Source organism: Monodelphis domestica, chromosome 2 (genome assembly GCF_027887165.1).
Source record: "Monodelphis domestica isolate mMonDom1 chromosome 2, mMonDom1.pri, whole genome shotgun sequence".
Lineage (NCBI taxonomy): Eukaryota > Metazoa > Chordata > Mammalia > Didelphimorphia > Didelphidae > Monodelphis > Monodelphis domestica.
Window position 1 is genome coordinate 174,783,245 of NC_077228.1, and position 16,559 is coordinate 174,799,803.

General features: G+C 39.0%; 2 protein-coding genes across 10 annotated transcripts in view; both read left to right on the forward strand.

Moving 5' to 3' along the window:
- Positions 1-13,124, forward strand: part of DDX52 (DExD-box helicase 52) — a 28,936-nt gene extending 15,812 nt beyond the window's left edge. The window contains exons 10-15 of the mRNA XM_003340209.4: positions 5,135-5,257; positions 5,404-5,554; positions 5,717-5,792; positions 8,639-8,710; positions 9,178-9,270; positions 12,051-13,124. Of these exons, the coding sequence (XP_003340257.1) occupies positions 5,135-5,257; positions 5,404-5,554; positions 5,717-5,792; positions 8,639-8,710; positions 9,178-9,270; positions 12,051-12,111 (576 nt within the window). The 3' untranslated portion in view covers positions 12,112-13,124. The remainder of the gene's footprint in view (positions 1-5,134; positions 5,258-5,403; positions 5,555-5,716; positions 5,793-8,638; positions 8,711-9,177; positions 9,271-12,050) is intronic.
- A 2,534-nt stretch (positions 13,125-15,658) lies between these two features.
- SYNRG (synergin gamma) overlaps positions 15,659-16,559 on the forward strand; it is a 99,257-nt gene continuing 98,356 nt past the window's right edge. For 8 of the 9 annotated variants that reach the window (XM_007481904.3, XM_007481905.3, XM_016430351.2 and 5 more), the window contains exon 1: positions 15,659-15,791. In XM_007481904.3, coding sequence (XP_007481966.1) covers positions 15,700-15,791 — 92 coding nt within the window. In that variant the 5' untranslated portion in view covers positions 15,659-15,699. Of the gene's footprint in view, positions 15,792-15,919; positions 16,408-16,559 lie in introns of those variants that run through there. The other variant, XM_007481906.3, reaches the window with a different exon arrangement.

Genomic DNA, 16,559 nt, shown 5'->3' on the forward strand with positions numbered 1-16,559 from the left:
CATTAGCTATAGATTTTCTAGCTGAGGTTAAAAGTCCTCTCTGGAGCCATAGCATCCCAAGTGAGTGACAGATGCCAAAAGCATATCTAGAATCCGAATAAATTGTTGCCTTTTTATCCTTGGCAATTATATAGGCGTGTTTCAGAGCTATGAGTTCTGCTCCTTGAGTGCTAATATTAGAGGGCAGTGAAGCTGACCACTCAGTGGCAAATTCTATGACTACAACAGCTCCAGTGTAGCGTATACAATCCCTCATAAAAGAGGAACCATCAGTAAATAAGACCAGATCTGGATTGTCTAAGGGAGGGCCCAGGAGATTATCTCAAGGCTTTTCTGCCATGGACACTAGTGTTTTACAATTGTGTAATGGTTCTCCTAAAGTTGGTAAATCTGGAAGCAAGGTGGCAGGGTTAAGGGTTATACAGGGTTTCAAGGTAATGTTTTTGCTATTTAACAAGGTTATTTCATACCTTGTAATTCGCTGATCCGAGAATGCCTGTGTTCTATGCCTTAGCAACAATGCTTCTACCTCATGTGGGCACATAATTGTTAATGGGCATCCCAATACTAGATCAACAGTTTTTGTCACTAGTAAGGCTGTAGCAGCTACTCCTCTAAGACATGGTGGTGGTCCTGATGCTACTGAGTCCAGTTGGGCAGAATAATAAGCAATTGGGCACTGAGAAGGTCCCAAAGTCTGAGTTAAAACACCTGAAGCTATCCCTCTTCGCTCATGTACATGCAAAGTGAATGGCTTGTTGTAATCTGGGATGCCTAGAGCAGGGGCAGACAGGATAGCCTGTTTTAGATCTGATAGAGCTGACAAGTATTCTGGCTCTAATTTGAAGGGTTCAGGGCCCAAATCCCTTGTTAGTGCTATAAGGGGTTTAGTAATTTCTCCATAGCAAGGAATCCATTGTCTACAAAACCCTGTGCTCCTACGATTGCTCTCAACCGTTTCTTAGTGATAGGAGCACTTAAATTTTTAATATTTTCAATTCGTTTGGGAAAAATAGAGCAGGCACCTACACCACTGAACTTTATCCTTGATCTCATGTCCTCTTTTGTGCAATTCCAAAAGAAGGTGTTTACTATCTTCCTGACATGCCTCTGCGTCTGTTGAAGCCAAAAGTAGATCATCTACCTATTTGATTAATTTGCTATTTTTAAATGTTATATTATCTGTGTCTTGGCTCAAAATTTGTGCAAATAAACTTGGGCTTTTCACGAACCCTTGTGGCAGATGACTCCATGTAATTTTGAGCCCTTCCAGATGAAAGCAAAGATATTCCTGGAGTTCTCATGTATGGGTATGGAAAAGAAGGCTGATCACAAGTCTACTACTGTAAAGTATATAGCTGTGCTAGGAATAGAAGAAATAATCATATGTATGTTGGAAACTATGGAGTGTCTCTTTATAATGTGGTTATTCACAGCCCTCATATCCTGTACGAATCTATAGAGGTCCTTGCCCTTGGGCCCCCTTTTTGGTTGTTTAACGGGCAGGATGGGCATGTTGTATTCAGATTTACAAGGGATTATTATTCCCTGGTCAATTAATGAGTTAATTACTGGGGTAATACCCTCAATTGCCTCTTGAGAGGGGATACTGAGGAATGGAAGGAAGTGGGCTAGATTTAGTTTTTATCTGCACAGGAACAGCCGACTTAAGTAAGACTACATCAGAAGATGTGGCCCAAAGAGACTCCAGTATATCTTCAGGTATTGCAAAGGTGGAATGCTCTTTTTTTCTCCTGACTCTCTGAGAGAATTACAGGGAGTAAATTTAAAGATTCCTCTGGTACTTCCAATGATAAGGAACCATCTGGGGAGCAAGTCATTGTGGCTCTGAGTTTGCATAGAAGGTCCCTCCCCAGCAAATTTAAAGGGGAGTCAGGCATCAAAAGGAAGGGATCTTGTACCTCTAGGGGTCCTACAGACACCATTCTAGGGGAAAGTTTTTTAACTTTCTGGGGTATTCCTGACACTCCCATTACACTCTGAGTCAACAGAATAACAATGTAAATCAGGTGTACTCTTTAATACAGGCCTGGAAGCTGTTATAGTGAAATTACTTTTGAAGATTGATATAATATTAATTTATGGTCGCCAAGGAATTTACTTATGAAATTCCTAAAATGAAATACTCAAGTCAGAATGGAGTTTATGGTAGTTTAATCACAATGGGAGTAAGAAAGGAGAGGGAGAGAAGGATAAAAGGGGAAAAGGAAAAAGGTTAACTCAACCTTCTGGCAGAGCCAGAGGGAGTTTAGGCCTGAAGGCCAAGGTAGAAAGTAAGATCTAAGTAAGGTGGAGTGATCTAAATTTCACAATATGTCTTGGTAACTTAATGGATAGGAGGAGATGAATGAGAGGGAAGAGTCAAGGGTAACTGATAGATTTCAAATATAGGTGAATAAAAATGGTTGATACCAGTGAAAGAAATTGGGAGGATAGATTTTGACAAGGAAAAGACAGTGAGTTCAATTTTTAGCATCAGGTTTGAGACATTACTTAAATATTCAAATAAAGAGGTCTTATCAATTGAAGGTATGTGATTAGAGCTTGGGTGAGAATGAGATGGGCCTAGAGATACAGGTTTGAATATCAGTAACATAGAAGTATGAGAGATCAGTTCAACAGGGGAAAGGCATGTAAAAAGAGGAACATAAGACTAGAATTAGACTTGCCCAGATTCTCTGGGTAGGGCATGGAGGAAGGAAGCAGTAGCAGCATCTAAAAAGAGAGGACAAGAGTGCTTAGAAAGGCAGGAAGAAAGCCTAGGAATTGCATTTTTACAGAATCCAAGGAAACTATTGTTTGAAGCAGTGGTTGATCATAGTTTAAGTATAGTGTTTACTAAATTTGAGGCACAGAAACCAATTTTATTGGTGTACAAGAAGAACTACTGGATAAATAAAGTACTTGCTGGGAGTTAGAAAGCATCGTTTCAAATATCACCTTAGACCCACTTAGTAGCCATGAGGTCATCTAACATAACAATCACTCTACTCTTCTCTGTCATGTAGATGATACTTGCACTCTCTTCCTCAAGGTTGTTGTGAGAAAAGTATTTTGCAAACCATTACAACCCTTGAATATTTCAGTGATTCTTTAATCTCATCAGTATGAATATTCTTTACCTTTGTACATATTATAGTCTATTTACAGCTTTTTATTCTGCACCATTTTTGTTTATTTTCTTCCATATCTTTTCATAGTGGATCCAACCAAGTGCTGGAAGCTGTCATCTTGACCTTTGCATTTAGGAAATGCCAGTAGAGCACTCAAGCTGTCTATCCTTTCAACTTTATCCATATTAAGTGATCACATCTTCTTTATTTATATTTAACTACTTCTCCTGGATTTCCTCACTTAGAGCCTTTATATGCTTTTTTTTAATATATAAATACCATTTTAGTTTGAACATAAGCATTCATTGGAAATGTGTTTGCTTCCAACTTGTGTTGTCCCACTGACCACAGTATTAATCACAGTTGTATAATTTCTGAAATTTGGGGGCCCAACTAACTGGCTATAGTATCTATACCAAATAAATAAACTGAGAGGCAGTATGGTATAGTGAAGAGAAGACCTGGTTTCAAATCTGCCTCCACTAGCTTTATTACTCTAGGCAAGTGACTCTACTTTCCTAAGCCTCAGATTCTGCACCTGAAAAAGGGGATACCAATAACTGTCAACTTTATTACACTTGGAGTTGTTGGTTGTTTGGCTTAAGTGAGATGATTTATGTGGAATATTCAGCAAATGGAAAAAAGATATTAATGTTAGTTATGATTTCTAATTTATTAACTCAAACTAGCCAGATGCAAATGATAGTCTGGAGTCTTAAATAGGAATTTCCATTTATTTGGCTTTTCTTATATAGATTGCATTTAAGCAGTCCTGTGGTATTCTCGGGCTTAATGTAGTTTTCATACCATCTGTGGAAAAGAGTCCAGGGAAAATCTCTTCTGTTGGAACCTCTTATAATTCATCCTCTGTGAGAGTAGAGTGGTGAATACTTTTAGTGTTCATTTCCCTCTTGGCAATAACCAAAGTATGGTTGAACAATGTTACCTCTGCTTGAATTTATCAAAGAAACTCTTATGACCCCAACACTTGAGTATGTGACTATTATCAGAGCCTTTTCGCACCATTTTGCTTCTGCCAAGTTAAATGCTTATTAAATTATAATGATCAGTGTGATGCTATATTTTCTCTGAATCTTCAGTCAGTTGCATTACTATAATGATGTGGTCTGCTATAGAGAATCATTTGATAGTTTTCCTGTTTATCATATTTTCAACAAAGATATTAATATACACATATGCCATTCTCATAAAGATTTATAAAGATGGGAAAATAGAACAAAAATCAGGAGTTTTTGATCATCCTTTTGGAAGGAGATATTGATGTCATCTGATTTTTTTTCCCCTCATTTCCCTGAAAAAGGATTTCAAGATTATGCTTCCAACACAGATTTTTCTGTTTGCTTGGTTTAACCTAGATGTCTTTTCATCTCATTCTATGTCTTATAGCACATTATGAATTGATGTTAGTGTCCAAATATGGTGGCGTCTTGTTGCTGATAATACCATTTGATCTTCAAAGAACTGACAGATTGGTTCCATTATATCTATGCCTCAATTCATTCCCACACCAAACTTCTTTAGACAGTGCTTTCTGCAATTTAATGCAATATTTTTGCTTTTGAGCTGCTATATCCACAGGGTTTTATAAATGAATTTGTTTTGTAGATCAGTATTGCTTTTGGCTACTATCTCTCTTTATCTGGTATAATGATAAAATAGCTGTTATCTAAGATGATTCTTGGGCTCCTCCTTGTGGTGGTATAGTTGTACCATGTAAATATAAAAGGATGATTTGGATTTTTGTAAGAAGAGAAAGGGCAACCAGAAATAGTGACAGCATAGTAAACCTAAACCATTTGTTGGAAGAGTGTGGCAATGAAAGGAGATTTGCCAAATTAGATTGAGATAGTGTGTGGTAGTAGTTTCACATTGTGAAATGACAAATTGTACTTTTGATTATGGAGTATGTTTTTTTAAAGAAATGTAAAATTTTATTAGAATTATTGTTGCACATGCCAATTTCTCTTTTTCTCTTTCAGGGTTTCCACCCACCCGTTCTTGTTTTTGTTCAATCCATTGAAAGAGCTAAAGAACTTTTCCATGAACTCATTTATGAAGGTATTAATGTGGATGTAATTCATGCAGAGAGAACCCAGCAACAGGTGAGAGCTGTAGATTGTATAGAAACTCTAAATTTTATCCACGCTGAATTTCTTAATAAAGGATTTGTATGTCGTAGTACATTTTTTAAAAATGGAATCTGGAAGTTAGCTGACATCTAATATTTAATCTATTTCCTGTTAAACAGAGAGATAACACAGTCCATAGTTTCAGAGCAGGAAAAATCTGGGTCCTCATCTGCACAGCCTTGCTAGCAAGAGGAATTGATTTTAAAGGCGTGAACTTAGTAATCAACTATGACTTTCCAACCAGTGCAGTGGAATATATCCATAGGATAGGTGAGTGGTGCTTTCTGATTTTAACAAAAAGAGATATTTTCTCTGATGATGCGTCCAATACACCATGCTCACCCCTTTATGACTTAGGAATCCATGAATTATAACACTTCTGTACCTAAGCTAATGCAAGGCCAGTTCATAATCTTTTGATTGTGACTTTAGGCCGAACTGGAAGAGCAGGACATAAAGGAAAAGCTGTTACATTCTTCACTGAAGATGACAAGCCATTATTGCGAAGGTAAATTGAAATATGCTTTAATAATTTTGGTTGGAAAATGTCTAATGGGAATAATTTTAGTTTTTTACTGTCAAATTTTTATTCAGCATCTTATTTTGTTACCAAAGCCATTTCTAGGTCCCAGATTCTGCTCACCTACCACAGTCTACTACTACTGATTTAACTCAAGGAAGAGAAAATTTAGCAGAATGTCTCCAGTGGGAGATGTTCGCATCAGGGCAGACAGTTCAGGGCTTCTAATTCTGTCCTTCAGAACTCTCTAGTAGCCCTGCAGTCAGTCTGTTATAGTTCCAAACTATACATAATCGTTAGAATTACATTTGGCATCCCAAACTAGAGTCTTGATTCTAGTTTGCTGCAGGTCTCTTTATAATAGAATCTATTTTAGATAGCAGATATGTTTAATCAGAATATCTCATTTTCCTTTAGAAAAGAACTTTTTGTCATAGAATTCTAGAATTTGAGAACTAAAAATGACTTTAGAATTCACCCAGTCCACCTCCTTCACTATTAACTCTTAGTTAAAACAGAGCTGGAACTAAAATCTTTTTCTCTTGATTTTCAGTCTTGTGGTTTTGCTAGCACAGCAGGATATCCTGGGGGGGGCGGGAGGGGCCAAGATCATCCTTTTCTTAGAGGAAAGACGGAGTGCCTAAATAAAAAGAAGAAAAAGATAAAAGAGGGAGGGTACAAGGCTTTTGCATAAGGTTTGAAGATAATACCCACATTTATGTGGCACCCTTTCCTCACAGAAGCTCTGTGGAATTACTAATGCAGGTATCCCCAAACTTTAATCTTAATTCTCAAAGCTGTCCCTAAAGAAAACACTAGTTCATTGATTCTAACTAGACAAGCATATTCCAGTAGTCCATAAAAGTCCAGCTTTTTGTTAAAAGTCCAGGATCCATGAAAAGGAATATGTTCTTAATTTTGCTTTAACTTCATTGCTTTTTTTTATTAATTTTTTATATTTAAATTATATTTATTATATATATAAATAAATATATTTAAATATTTTTATTTATTAATTTCCTGATAGAACCATATTCCTGCTAATTTTAGGGTCATCTCTTTTTAGATTTCAAGAAAAGTTAACTTCAGTTTTCCAGTGGGGATTCATGAGAGAAAATTCTTTGCTGTTTCTTAGAGTCAGAATTAGTTTAGCAACAGTCTAATCTTGCAAGTCTTATTTGTTCTAAAAATTTTGCTCAGATCAATCTATGTCTAATCACACAATTAGGACAGTAATATATTAAATAGGACATTGAACCCAGGTTATTTTAATAGCTTTGCAAGCTTATTTATAGCAATGAATGCTTTTTCACACAATCACCAAAGTCTGTGTTCTGTTAAAAACAGTGCAATCTTGTATAATGTATGGCCAAGAATAAGCTATGCTTTGTTTCAGCTGTTAAAATATTAGGCATGTTGGCCTATTTTGTGCTCAAGACAGATTTTTATTTTTAGGATAACAGGAGAAATGAAATTGTCAGTTATTTGGTAGACAGTAAGCCTGATTAAAGAGTTTCATCTTCATCTCTAATTATAATAAAGCCACATGATACTGTTTGTAGCACTTAGTTTGGTGAAATCTTTATATATAGGAAACATTTTCAGAATCCAGACTCTTAGACTCTATTTTGTTCCCTCAATATTGTTAAAGATAGCCAGGCATAGGAAATAAAAAGATGAACTAGAATCCAGGAAGACCTGGGTTCTAATTCTACCTTTGACTAATGTGCTAACTTTGTTACTTTGAATGAGCCACCTAATCTCTGTGTCCTAGGCAACTGTAATACTATAAATTGGTAGAGGGTGTTTCTTTACCTTTAGAGTTCCCTATACCAAGGAAATCACAAGTCCAGAACCTATTCTCATAATTTAAATCTTATAAAGTGTTTACTCTGAAAACTTTGTTTTGGCATTTCACCTTACCTCTTAATACCAACCATCCTCTGGTTAGAGTACATTCTCTCCTGTCATTATCTCTATGCCTGTTTATGAGCACACTTCTCCCACCCCTTTGGCCCACCTCAAATATAAGATCTTTGAAATTAGGAAGTTTTTTATTCTTGTTTTTGTAACACCGGTGTCTAACTTATTAGCACCTTAAAATATTCATTGAGTTTAGTTAAATTTTGTTTTCAACCTTTGGTTTGCCACTAAACTACTTTTATGCTGACAGAATTTATCTAGTCTGAAGGATAAAACTAGAATGCCTCACAACTTGGAGAGGTAGTAGACTTTAGGTGTAGAATGAAGCATATTTCAGACATAGTCAATGTCTGAAAAAACTAATCAAAACAATAAAATTTTGTGTAACTCTTATGTGTTACAAAAGAGGATTTTATGGGGTTGGAAAGGTCTTCATTGAGGGGAAATAGTGGAACAGAATTATCAATTTTTTTTAAAATCATAATGGTTGGGGAGAATTGGACAGTGGGATCTAATGGAATTTTATATTTTGTTTTTTAGTAGTTTCAGGGAAATTTTAGCTTTAGTATGAATTTGATTTCCTAACCTTGACTATGTTTGAGCAATATCTTGAGACATTTATGTTCCACGTCTACATCAAAAAGATTGTAGCCTCGGTGCTTGGTAAGTTAAATACCATTAGTAGCTGGTTCTCTTCTTAAGTCACTTATCTCACAATCAGGCCTCTCAGCAAGCCTTCCATAGTTAATGTGGGTGTGATTATATCACTTTAATCCAGCAAACATCATTTAGTTGTTCATGTATAGAGCCTTGTGCTGTTGTACCCAGAGTTTATTAGGTTGTTCAGTGGGTTTGATGATATTGACAGTGATTTGACAAGATAGAAATTTATTTCCTTGGACTTGTTTCAGTGTTGCCAATGTGATACAGCAGGCAGGATGTCCTGTGCCAGAGTACATCAGAAGCTTCCACAAGCTTCCAAGGTAACATCAAGTCTTTTGATAATTTTCTAAAATCTTTTTTTTTTTTTTTTCAGAAAATGACCATCTTTTTTGAGTCTTTAAAATGAAAGTGTGTCACCTTTGTAAATATCATAGCACACTTTCAACCTGCCAGTCTTAATTAGGGTTAATGTTTTGTAGAATTTTTAGCTTATTAAGCTTGAGAAAGGGAGCAACTGCCCCAAGGACAGGATCCAGATGTATTGCTTATTTTATTAAGATGGACAAAATACTATTTTCAGCAAGTTAGAACATTTTAAAATGAATTGAACACTGCAGTATCTTAAGGGCTCAACCTAGCTCCTCATGCTGGGTAGTGATCTCTGCAATTAAAACACAATTTCACCTTTAATCAGTGGGTGAAAATACTGCTTTGGGGTAGAGCCAAAGGAAGATTTTTAATTGCATTGAATTTAATTTCACTCTTGCCTCTCTTTTTTATTTCTCAGCAAACAAAAGAAGAAAATGATTAAGAAACCATTGGAAAGAGAGAGCATTAGTACCACTCCACAGTATTTCTTAGAAAATGCCAAGAAAGAACAGTAAGTATATGATTAGAAATAGCTGCTATATCAATTCATCATGTAAGTTATTGATAGTCTTATTTTGATCTTGGAAAAGTTTAATATACTCCAACTACTGGTGACACAGCAGTTTCAGTAGGCTAGGAGCTGTGCTTTTTTTCTACCTTTTGAAAATGGGATTTGACAGTACTGCCAACCAAAATATCCACCACTTGCTATCCACTGCATGACCAATGGAAGCACTTTTCCAGAAGTCATGGATTCCCACAGATTCCTGCTTTTGGAATTGAGGCATGGTTTCCATGTTGGGCAGTACCAACTACATTTCCCTACTCCCCTGCAGCATCTTTAACAGAAACAGCACAGGACACATTGTTCTGTTTTATTCAGTGAACAAATATTTATTTAGCCCTAATGTGGACCCAGTAGTTTGTTGAACACCACAGTTGATACAAAAATGTGTACAGCATGATAGATTTCCAAAAGTTGTTTGTTGTTGAGTTGAGGATACAAAACTAACACACACATTAAGTGAAACAAAATTTTTGTAACCCTAAGTTTGTTTTAGAATTGACACTAAGTATCAGTTCCAAGACAGACTGGTGGTAAGGGCTAGGCCATTGGAGTTTAGGATGACCGAGGTCACACAACTAGGAAATTTATGGTCAGATATGAATCCTATCCGTCTTCAGGCCTGATTCTGTATCTACTGAGCCACCTAGCTGCCCCAAAATGAAACAATTAAAAAAAAATACTGAACAATAGAAATTCAAAGAAAGAAGCCCATAGGGGTTGGAATAGGCACCTTCTTATGGATGGATAAGATTTAGATGGGCAGAAGAGAATAAGGAAAGTATGAGTAGGGAGAATATCATGAACTAGAAAACTTGCATATTTTGACCCGACTGAATTAAAGGCTATTGTGTAGGAGGTTTTTCTTTAGCCTGCAAGTCCAGATGAACATGGCATACAGAGAACAATGAGGTGTACCAGCCTCAGAATTTACATTTGGAAGTGGGGGGGAGGGGTGAGAGGTCAGTTAGATAAGATGGGAAATGGTTATGAAGGTTTTGAAAAGGGTCTAGATTGCATATGGAAATCTTTGTATGTAACTGGGCTGTTCAGTAAATTTTAAGTGCCTTCCATGTGCAGGGAAAATTCAAATGTGATAAATATGTAGAGAGAAAGTTCAACAAAAGAATGAAAGAGGGAGGGATTAGGAAAGAATTCTTGGAGAAGGTAGGAGTTGAACTGGGCCTTGAAGGAACAAGTAGACACATGGAGGGGCTCCTAATTAGAGAATGTAGTCAAACCCTATGCATAAGATGTGTTTTGCAGCAGCTTTGTGAAGACTGAGAGCATGGAAGTAGGGAGACTAGTTAGGGGACTTTTAGAATAAGCCAGACCAGGAGTGATATTTTTGGGGGGTTGAGGAGAAGGGAAGTCAGTCTCAGTATAAGGGAGGAGTGAAAGTGTCACTGAGATATACAAATAGGTGCACAGTGAAGGGAAATTTGGGGAAGGATCCAGGAATTCATGTCTTGATTTGATGAACAGGTTTGGGAGAAGATTATGGAAGAAATAAAAGAGATTTAAGTCAAAGAAGAGGGATTTCAGAGTTCAGGACTTTAGAGTTAGAATAATTTTAAGTGACGATGAGGACTAAGGGGCAGCTATCCTAGAGGGATGAGGTCAAGTGTTAGGGTAAGAAGGCTGGGGGGGGGAGGGGGGCGCAGCTGGGTAGCTCAGTGGATTGAGAGCCATTTCTAGAGACAAGAAGTCCTAGGTTCAAATCTGGCCTCAGATACTTCCCAGCTGTGTGACCCTGGGCAAGTCACTTAACCCCCATTGCCTAGCCCACACCACTCTTCTGGTAAGGGTTATTTTTTAAAAATTTATATTTTATATATATTAATGTATATAAATATTTTTTAAAAGGCTGGGGCTCTAAGTCAGGATATTAGGTCTTTAGTGTGACCATGGCATTCAAAGTCAGCCACATGGTATGTTGTTCTCTGCTGCTTGGCACGTATTTGTCCACATTAGACTCAGTAGGTCACCGTTTGAGAATACAATAAAACCTCACTTGTGAGAACTGGAGAGGATAGATCAGAAGGGCTCAAGAATGCACTATTTGGAATGGTATATGACAGGTCTGTCATATAGAAACAAGGACCACTAATTACATAAGGATCCTCATGGGCCTCTTAAGTGTCTGGTTTTTTCAAACCCTTACCTTCTGTCTTACAATTAAAGTTAAAATTAGGAAATATAATAAAAAAATAAGCCATTAGAATTATGTTGTAAACAATAAAGTAAGCACTAGACCAGTGTGAATTGAAATAGTACTAAAATGAGTATCTCTACATGGGAGACAGAGTGGTGCAAGGGGAAAATTTCCTGGCTGTGAAGTCTGTAAACTTCCTCATCTGTAAAATAAGATTAGACTAGGTGCCTCCAAGGCCTTTCCAACTCTGAATCCCTGATCTCTGGCCATTATTTAAGTGCTTATTTTGGGTAAGGCACTCCCGCCAGGTCCTGGGAGAGATGGAGATAAATAAATAGGGCATGGTTCTTGCCACTATAGAAGAAAGTCATACTCTCAGAAACATATATGAAAAGTTGATTCACTCTGTCATAATGCAAAACAGAATTCCGAAGAGAAGTGTAGGATGTAATTCCCAATCCCAGTCCTGAAAAAGAGATTGGGGGGGGAGGGGAGGAGGTGAGAGGAATGGGTTGGAGGGATTTGTGGAATAGGGGCTGACTTCAATTGCTCCTTGATTTTCTTTCCACAGAAAAATTATTCATCAGAATTCTGAAAAGATGACAGCACCTGCTAAAAAAAATAATAATTGAATTTCTTTGAAGACTATTCCAGAAATATAATTCCATTGTTTTAAGTACCTCGCTGTGAAGTGCTGTTTCCATGAAGCATCTCACAAGTCACCTATCTCTTAGACTGAAATAAAACTCCAGGAAGCTGTCAATACAGAAAGTGATACTTGATCCTGTGCTATCACGTTTCTTAATCAAGTTTCACCTTAGAGGTGACTTTAGGGATAATACTAATAAGGAAAAGCTGTTCTTGGAAATGTTTGAGAGTTGAATCCACAGGAATACTTCTTATAGAAGACCCTAGTGCACAGATGGGCCAGGAAACACACAGAGATGGGTGATCATCTCTGAAAATTTTCCCTGGAGGTGGAGGGAGTGATCCCTGCTGGATGGCACCTGAATACAAAGAAGGGTTCAGGTGTCCCCGGAGAATTTGAGAATATCTTTTTAAGATGCATGTGGAATAGTGCATCATGAAAGCCACTACTCTTTAAGTAACCAAGCATGACATGTTCATTTATTTAACATTCTTTAAATAACTTGGTGGGAAGGCCTTTGTGACATGGGCACAGAAAGGGACTCCCATTCTGTAGTTCCTATTTAATTTACTTAATCCCCTGGAAATGAGCACCAGCTCTTCTGTTACCATCCTCATACTATCAGGGTAGCACCAAGCTCCTCCTCCATCCATCCTGCTGTAACTAGATCACTGCCAATGGGGCCTCATTTTCCACCACTTAATTATGCTATTGCATCCTATCTTTCCATACCCATGGGTTTTAGTTTAAAACCAATCCATAATTTATCCTGATAGGAATGAATGTTCCTATTACTTGATATTCTTTTGGCACCACTTTCTTATGTCTGCCTTCCTAAGGGTTTTTTGCCCTAATTTCATCTAGTAAGCAAATCCTTGCCAAAATACTACACAGAGAAGGAAATTATTTGGTGCTTATGGGCTTGACATTTTTGTAAATACTTGTTTTGTACTTTGGAATAAAAACCTCTTGATCTCAAGAAATGACTCATACAAATGGCCTCCTCAATCAATTCTTACTATTTGCTTACTTAGAACATTTATACTATGTTTTCTAATAAAGGTAAGACTAAAGTGAACTAATGAGAATAGGGTACATAGCATCATGAAAAGATATAGAATACTTATGCCTTCTTTTTTACACTGTTACCAAATTTCAAATCAACTAGCAAGCATTTATTAGCTACATTTCAGGCACCAAAAGATGAAAATGATACAGTTTCTGACCTCAAATTGTCTCTGGAGAGAGAGAGATTTGGATAGGAGGGGAACCTAGAGGGCAGGGATCAGAAAAAGCCTTCTGTAGGAAGTAGCACTTAAGCTGGGCTTTGAAGAAAGCTAGAGGTTCTTGGAACTGGGGGAGGGGAGTACAGATTGTGAAGAAGGTACATTAGAGAGCATGTGAATGCCAAGACATGGATAGAGGTAGACTATAGGAATAGGGAACAAGTAGGCCAGTTTTCCCAAAACAAATGTGGTGGGAGAAAATTGTATAAAAATCCTGGGGAGTTGTTAGAACCATACTGAAAGACTTAAGTGCCCAGCAAGTGTTAGTATTTTATCCTAAAGACAATAAAGAGCTACTAGCAATTGTCAAGTAGAAAAGTGACAGTCAGACATGTTTTAGGAATATCACTCTTGGAATCCCACTTAATGTAGAATGGATTAGAAATCTTTATTTCTGTCCCTGATTAACCCAACTTTCACCATTGTTTTCTGGAGAGGAAAACAAACATGATGGAGCTCAATTCACCCACTACAAATCTGTTAAAGGCACTACAAATCTGTTAAAGGCATCCAGTGGCTCCTTGCCATCTGTTCACAAACATGTTCCAGTTTTCCTAAATCCTATGTCTTCCCTTGAAAGGAATAGCCCATTCAGGCACTGCCCCTTCTCTCCTTCCTTGCTTAAGCTTCTACAAATTGTATCCCTTGCTATCAGGTTTCCTTCCCCACTACTGTCCTGAGGTTACTCTGAAAACTCTGCCTAACTAAGACAAAAATCAGGGCAAACTATTAAAACTGCACTTACTACTTTTCATAGGTCTGTTTTCCTGAAGACTTTCCTCTTAATCTGTTCAAGCAAAAATAGCTCCCTAGCAAAGGTAAGAATCTTCTAGGGATGATATAAATCATTCTTTGCCTTACCCAAAAAGGACATACAGAGATTCTGTAGAGATAAGGACAAGAATGATACAACCAGCCCAACAACTTTGTAAATAAGAGTTGGACTGAATAGTTCTAAACACTTCTTACACAATAAATGTTTACATTTCTGACTTGATAAGCTTTTTCCTTAGGAAGAATAAATGCTTCAGTCCTCAAAGAGCAAAATTATATGTGCATGTATACTCCAAACAACCCTACTTTCCCCATTTATAGTTACCTTTAAAAAGGCAAGAAAGGCTGTCAAGATCATCAGAGGCTAAAAGAAGGTAGAGGCCAAGGCAGTTGGCCTAACTGTTAGAGGAGTGGAAAGCCAACTTAAGAGCTTTCAAAAGGTGGGATACAGCTTGTGTGCTTCCTACTGGTCCAATTTAAATAATTTTTAAATGTCTCCATGTGAAAGCTTTGAGAGAACATCCTCTGGGACATGTGGTATTCATAACGGATAGCTCAGTAGCCACCTCCTACGGGAGCCATCTCTTACTCATCCCATCCCCAACCAAATTACTTTGTATTTAATTACTTGTAAATTTATTTCCCCCTGCAGTCTGGCTGGCATCTTTTCATTTTCATCTTCTTATCCAAAGTGCCTACAATAGTGCCTGAAATATAATGGGAGCTCAGTAAAGCTCCCAATGTGTCTTAGGAATGTGTATAAAAACCTCTTTTTGGTGGAGGCTTATTTGAGTCTGACAATAATTAGGGTAAGTACTACAGATACCATTTTATCCCCTATTTCACAATAAAATTAAAAAAAAAAAAGGCTTCGAGTTAAAGCTGCTCAAAAATCAGTTGTGGCAAAATGAATAGAACACTAAACTAAGCCTGGAGTCAGGAAGTCCTTCAATGCGACCTCGGACACTTGTGGGGCCGTGAAAAGTCATTTAAACCTCTGCTTCAGTACCCATCTGTAAAATAAGAAAAATAACAGCACCTACCTCCCAGGGTGATTGTGAGGATTAAATGATATAATTGTTAGCACAGTGACTGACGCATAGTAAGCGATAAATATTGTCAGCCGCAATTATTAGGTGATTCGTTCATGGTAACCCTGCTAGTAAATGTCTGAGGAAGAATTCGAACCATGGGCTTGCTTCTCGAACTAAGCACTGTCACGCCCTACCTGGATTAACTGTCCCAGCTGGCTGAGCCACGGCCATTTATTCCAGATAGTTCAAGAAAGAGGTCACGTGGTAAGGGCGAGGGCTCTTCCCACACTGAGGCTGAGGTCGGTCACGTGCCCAATCAGACCCCGCCTCAGTAGACCGAGCCGAGGGGTGGGGGTGGGGTAGGGGTGGGGGTGGGACTGGGTTAAGGCGGGGCCTCCAGCTGCCCCGGAAGTAGCTGCTCTCAGCTGACAGAGCCTACTAAGGTGGCAGCGGCTGCCCCGGCAGATTACGGGGAAGATGGCGCTGCGGCCGGGAACGGGAGCCGGCGGTGGTGCTGGCGCTGGCGGAGGGACAGCCGGGGCCGGCGCTGGGGGCGGCGGGGGAAGCAGGTGCGTGTGGAGCGCGCGCTCAAGCGCGTGGACGGCGGTTAGGGCGGTTGCCTGCTGTAGCTGAGCCTGAGCCTGGGGGTGGGGTAGGAGGGTCGTTGCCCAGGCGACTGGGGGCTACGGTTGAAGCGGGAGAAGCTCGCGACTGCGGCTGCGTGGGACCCTTGTGGGGCGGGGGTAGGAGGGGGGGCGGGCTTGTGCTGCACTGGCCCCCCAGCCCCACAGACGCGGCTCCTCCGGGTTCCCAGCCACCTGTTCCCAAAGGAGTTTGCACTTGGGAGGGTGCTTGGCTAGGCATTGTGGCTCTTGCTCGTGCTGAGGTTCTTGTGGGAAACCACCTTCTTTACCCCTGGTCTTGCTCCCGACCCCTTGTCTTGTATCCCACCCTAGCTACGGGAGAAAAATCCCAAGGCCGCCCCAAAAGAGAAATCAAGGCACGGGTCCGTGCCCTGAGCTCTCTGCTGGCCAAACTGAGCTGGTTAGCGGAACTAGTAAAAAGAACAAAGCTCCCTTAGGACAGAGACTTCTTTCTTTGCCTTTGTGTTCCTCTCCAGTGCCCGGCACGTCGAGGAGTATCTAATAAATACTGAGCGGAGTTGTTACTGGACTCCAGAAGGAGGTATTTGTTTTATATCATAGAACCAGCGTGGGCAAAACCCCCGAGCCTCACCTAAGACTAGTGGGACACAGTCCTGGCGCTAGAGTTCGGGGCCCAAGCTGCAAACCCCTCCTCTTTGGTTTGCTACTTGGATCATGTTGGTTTGAACAAAT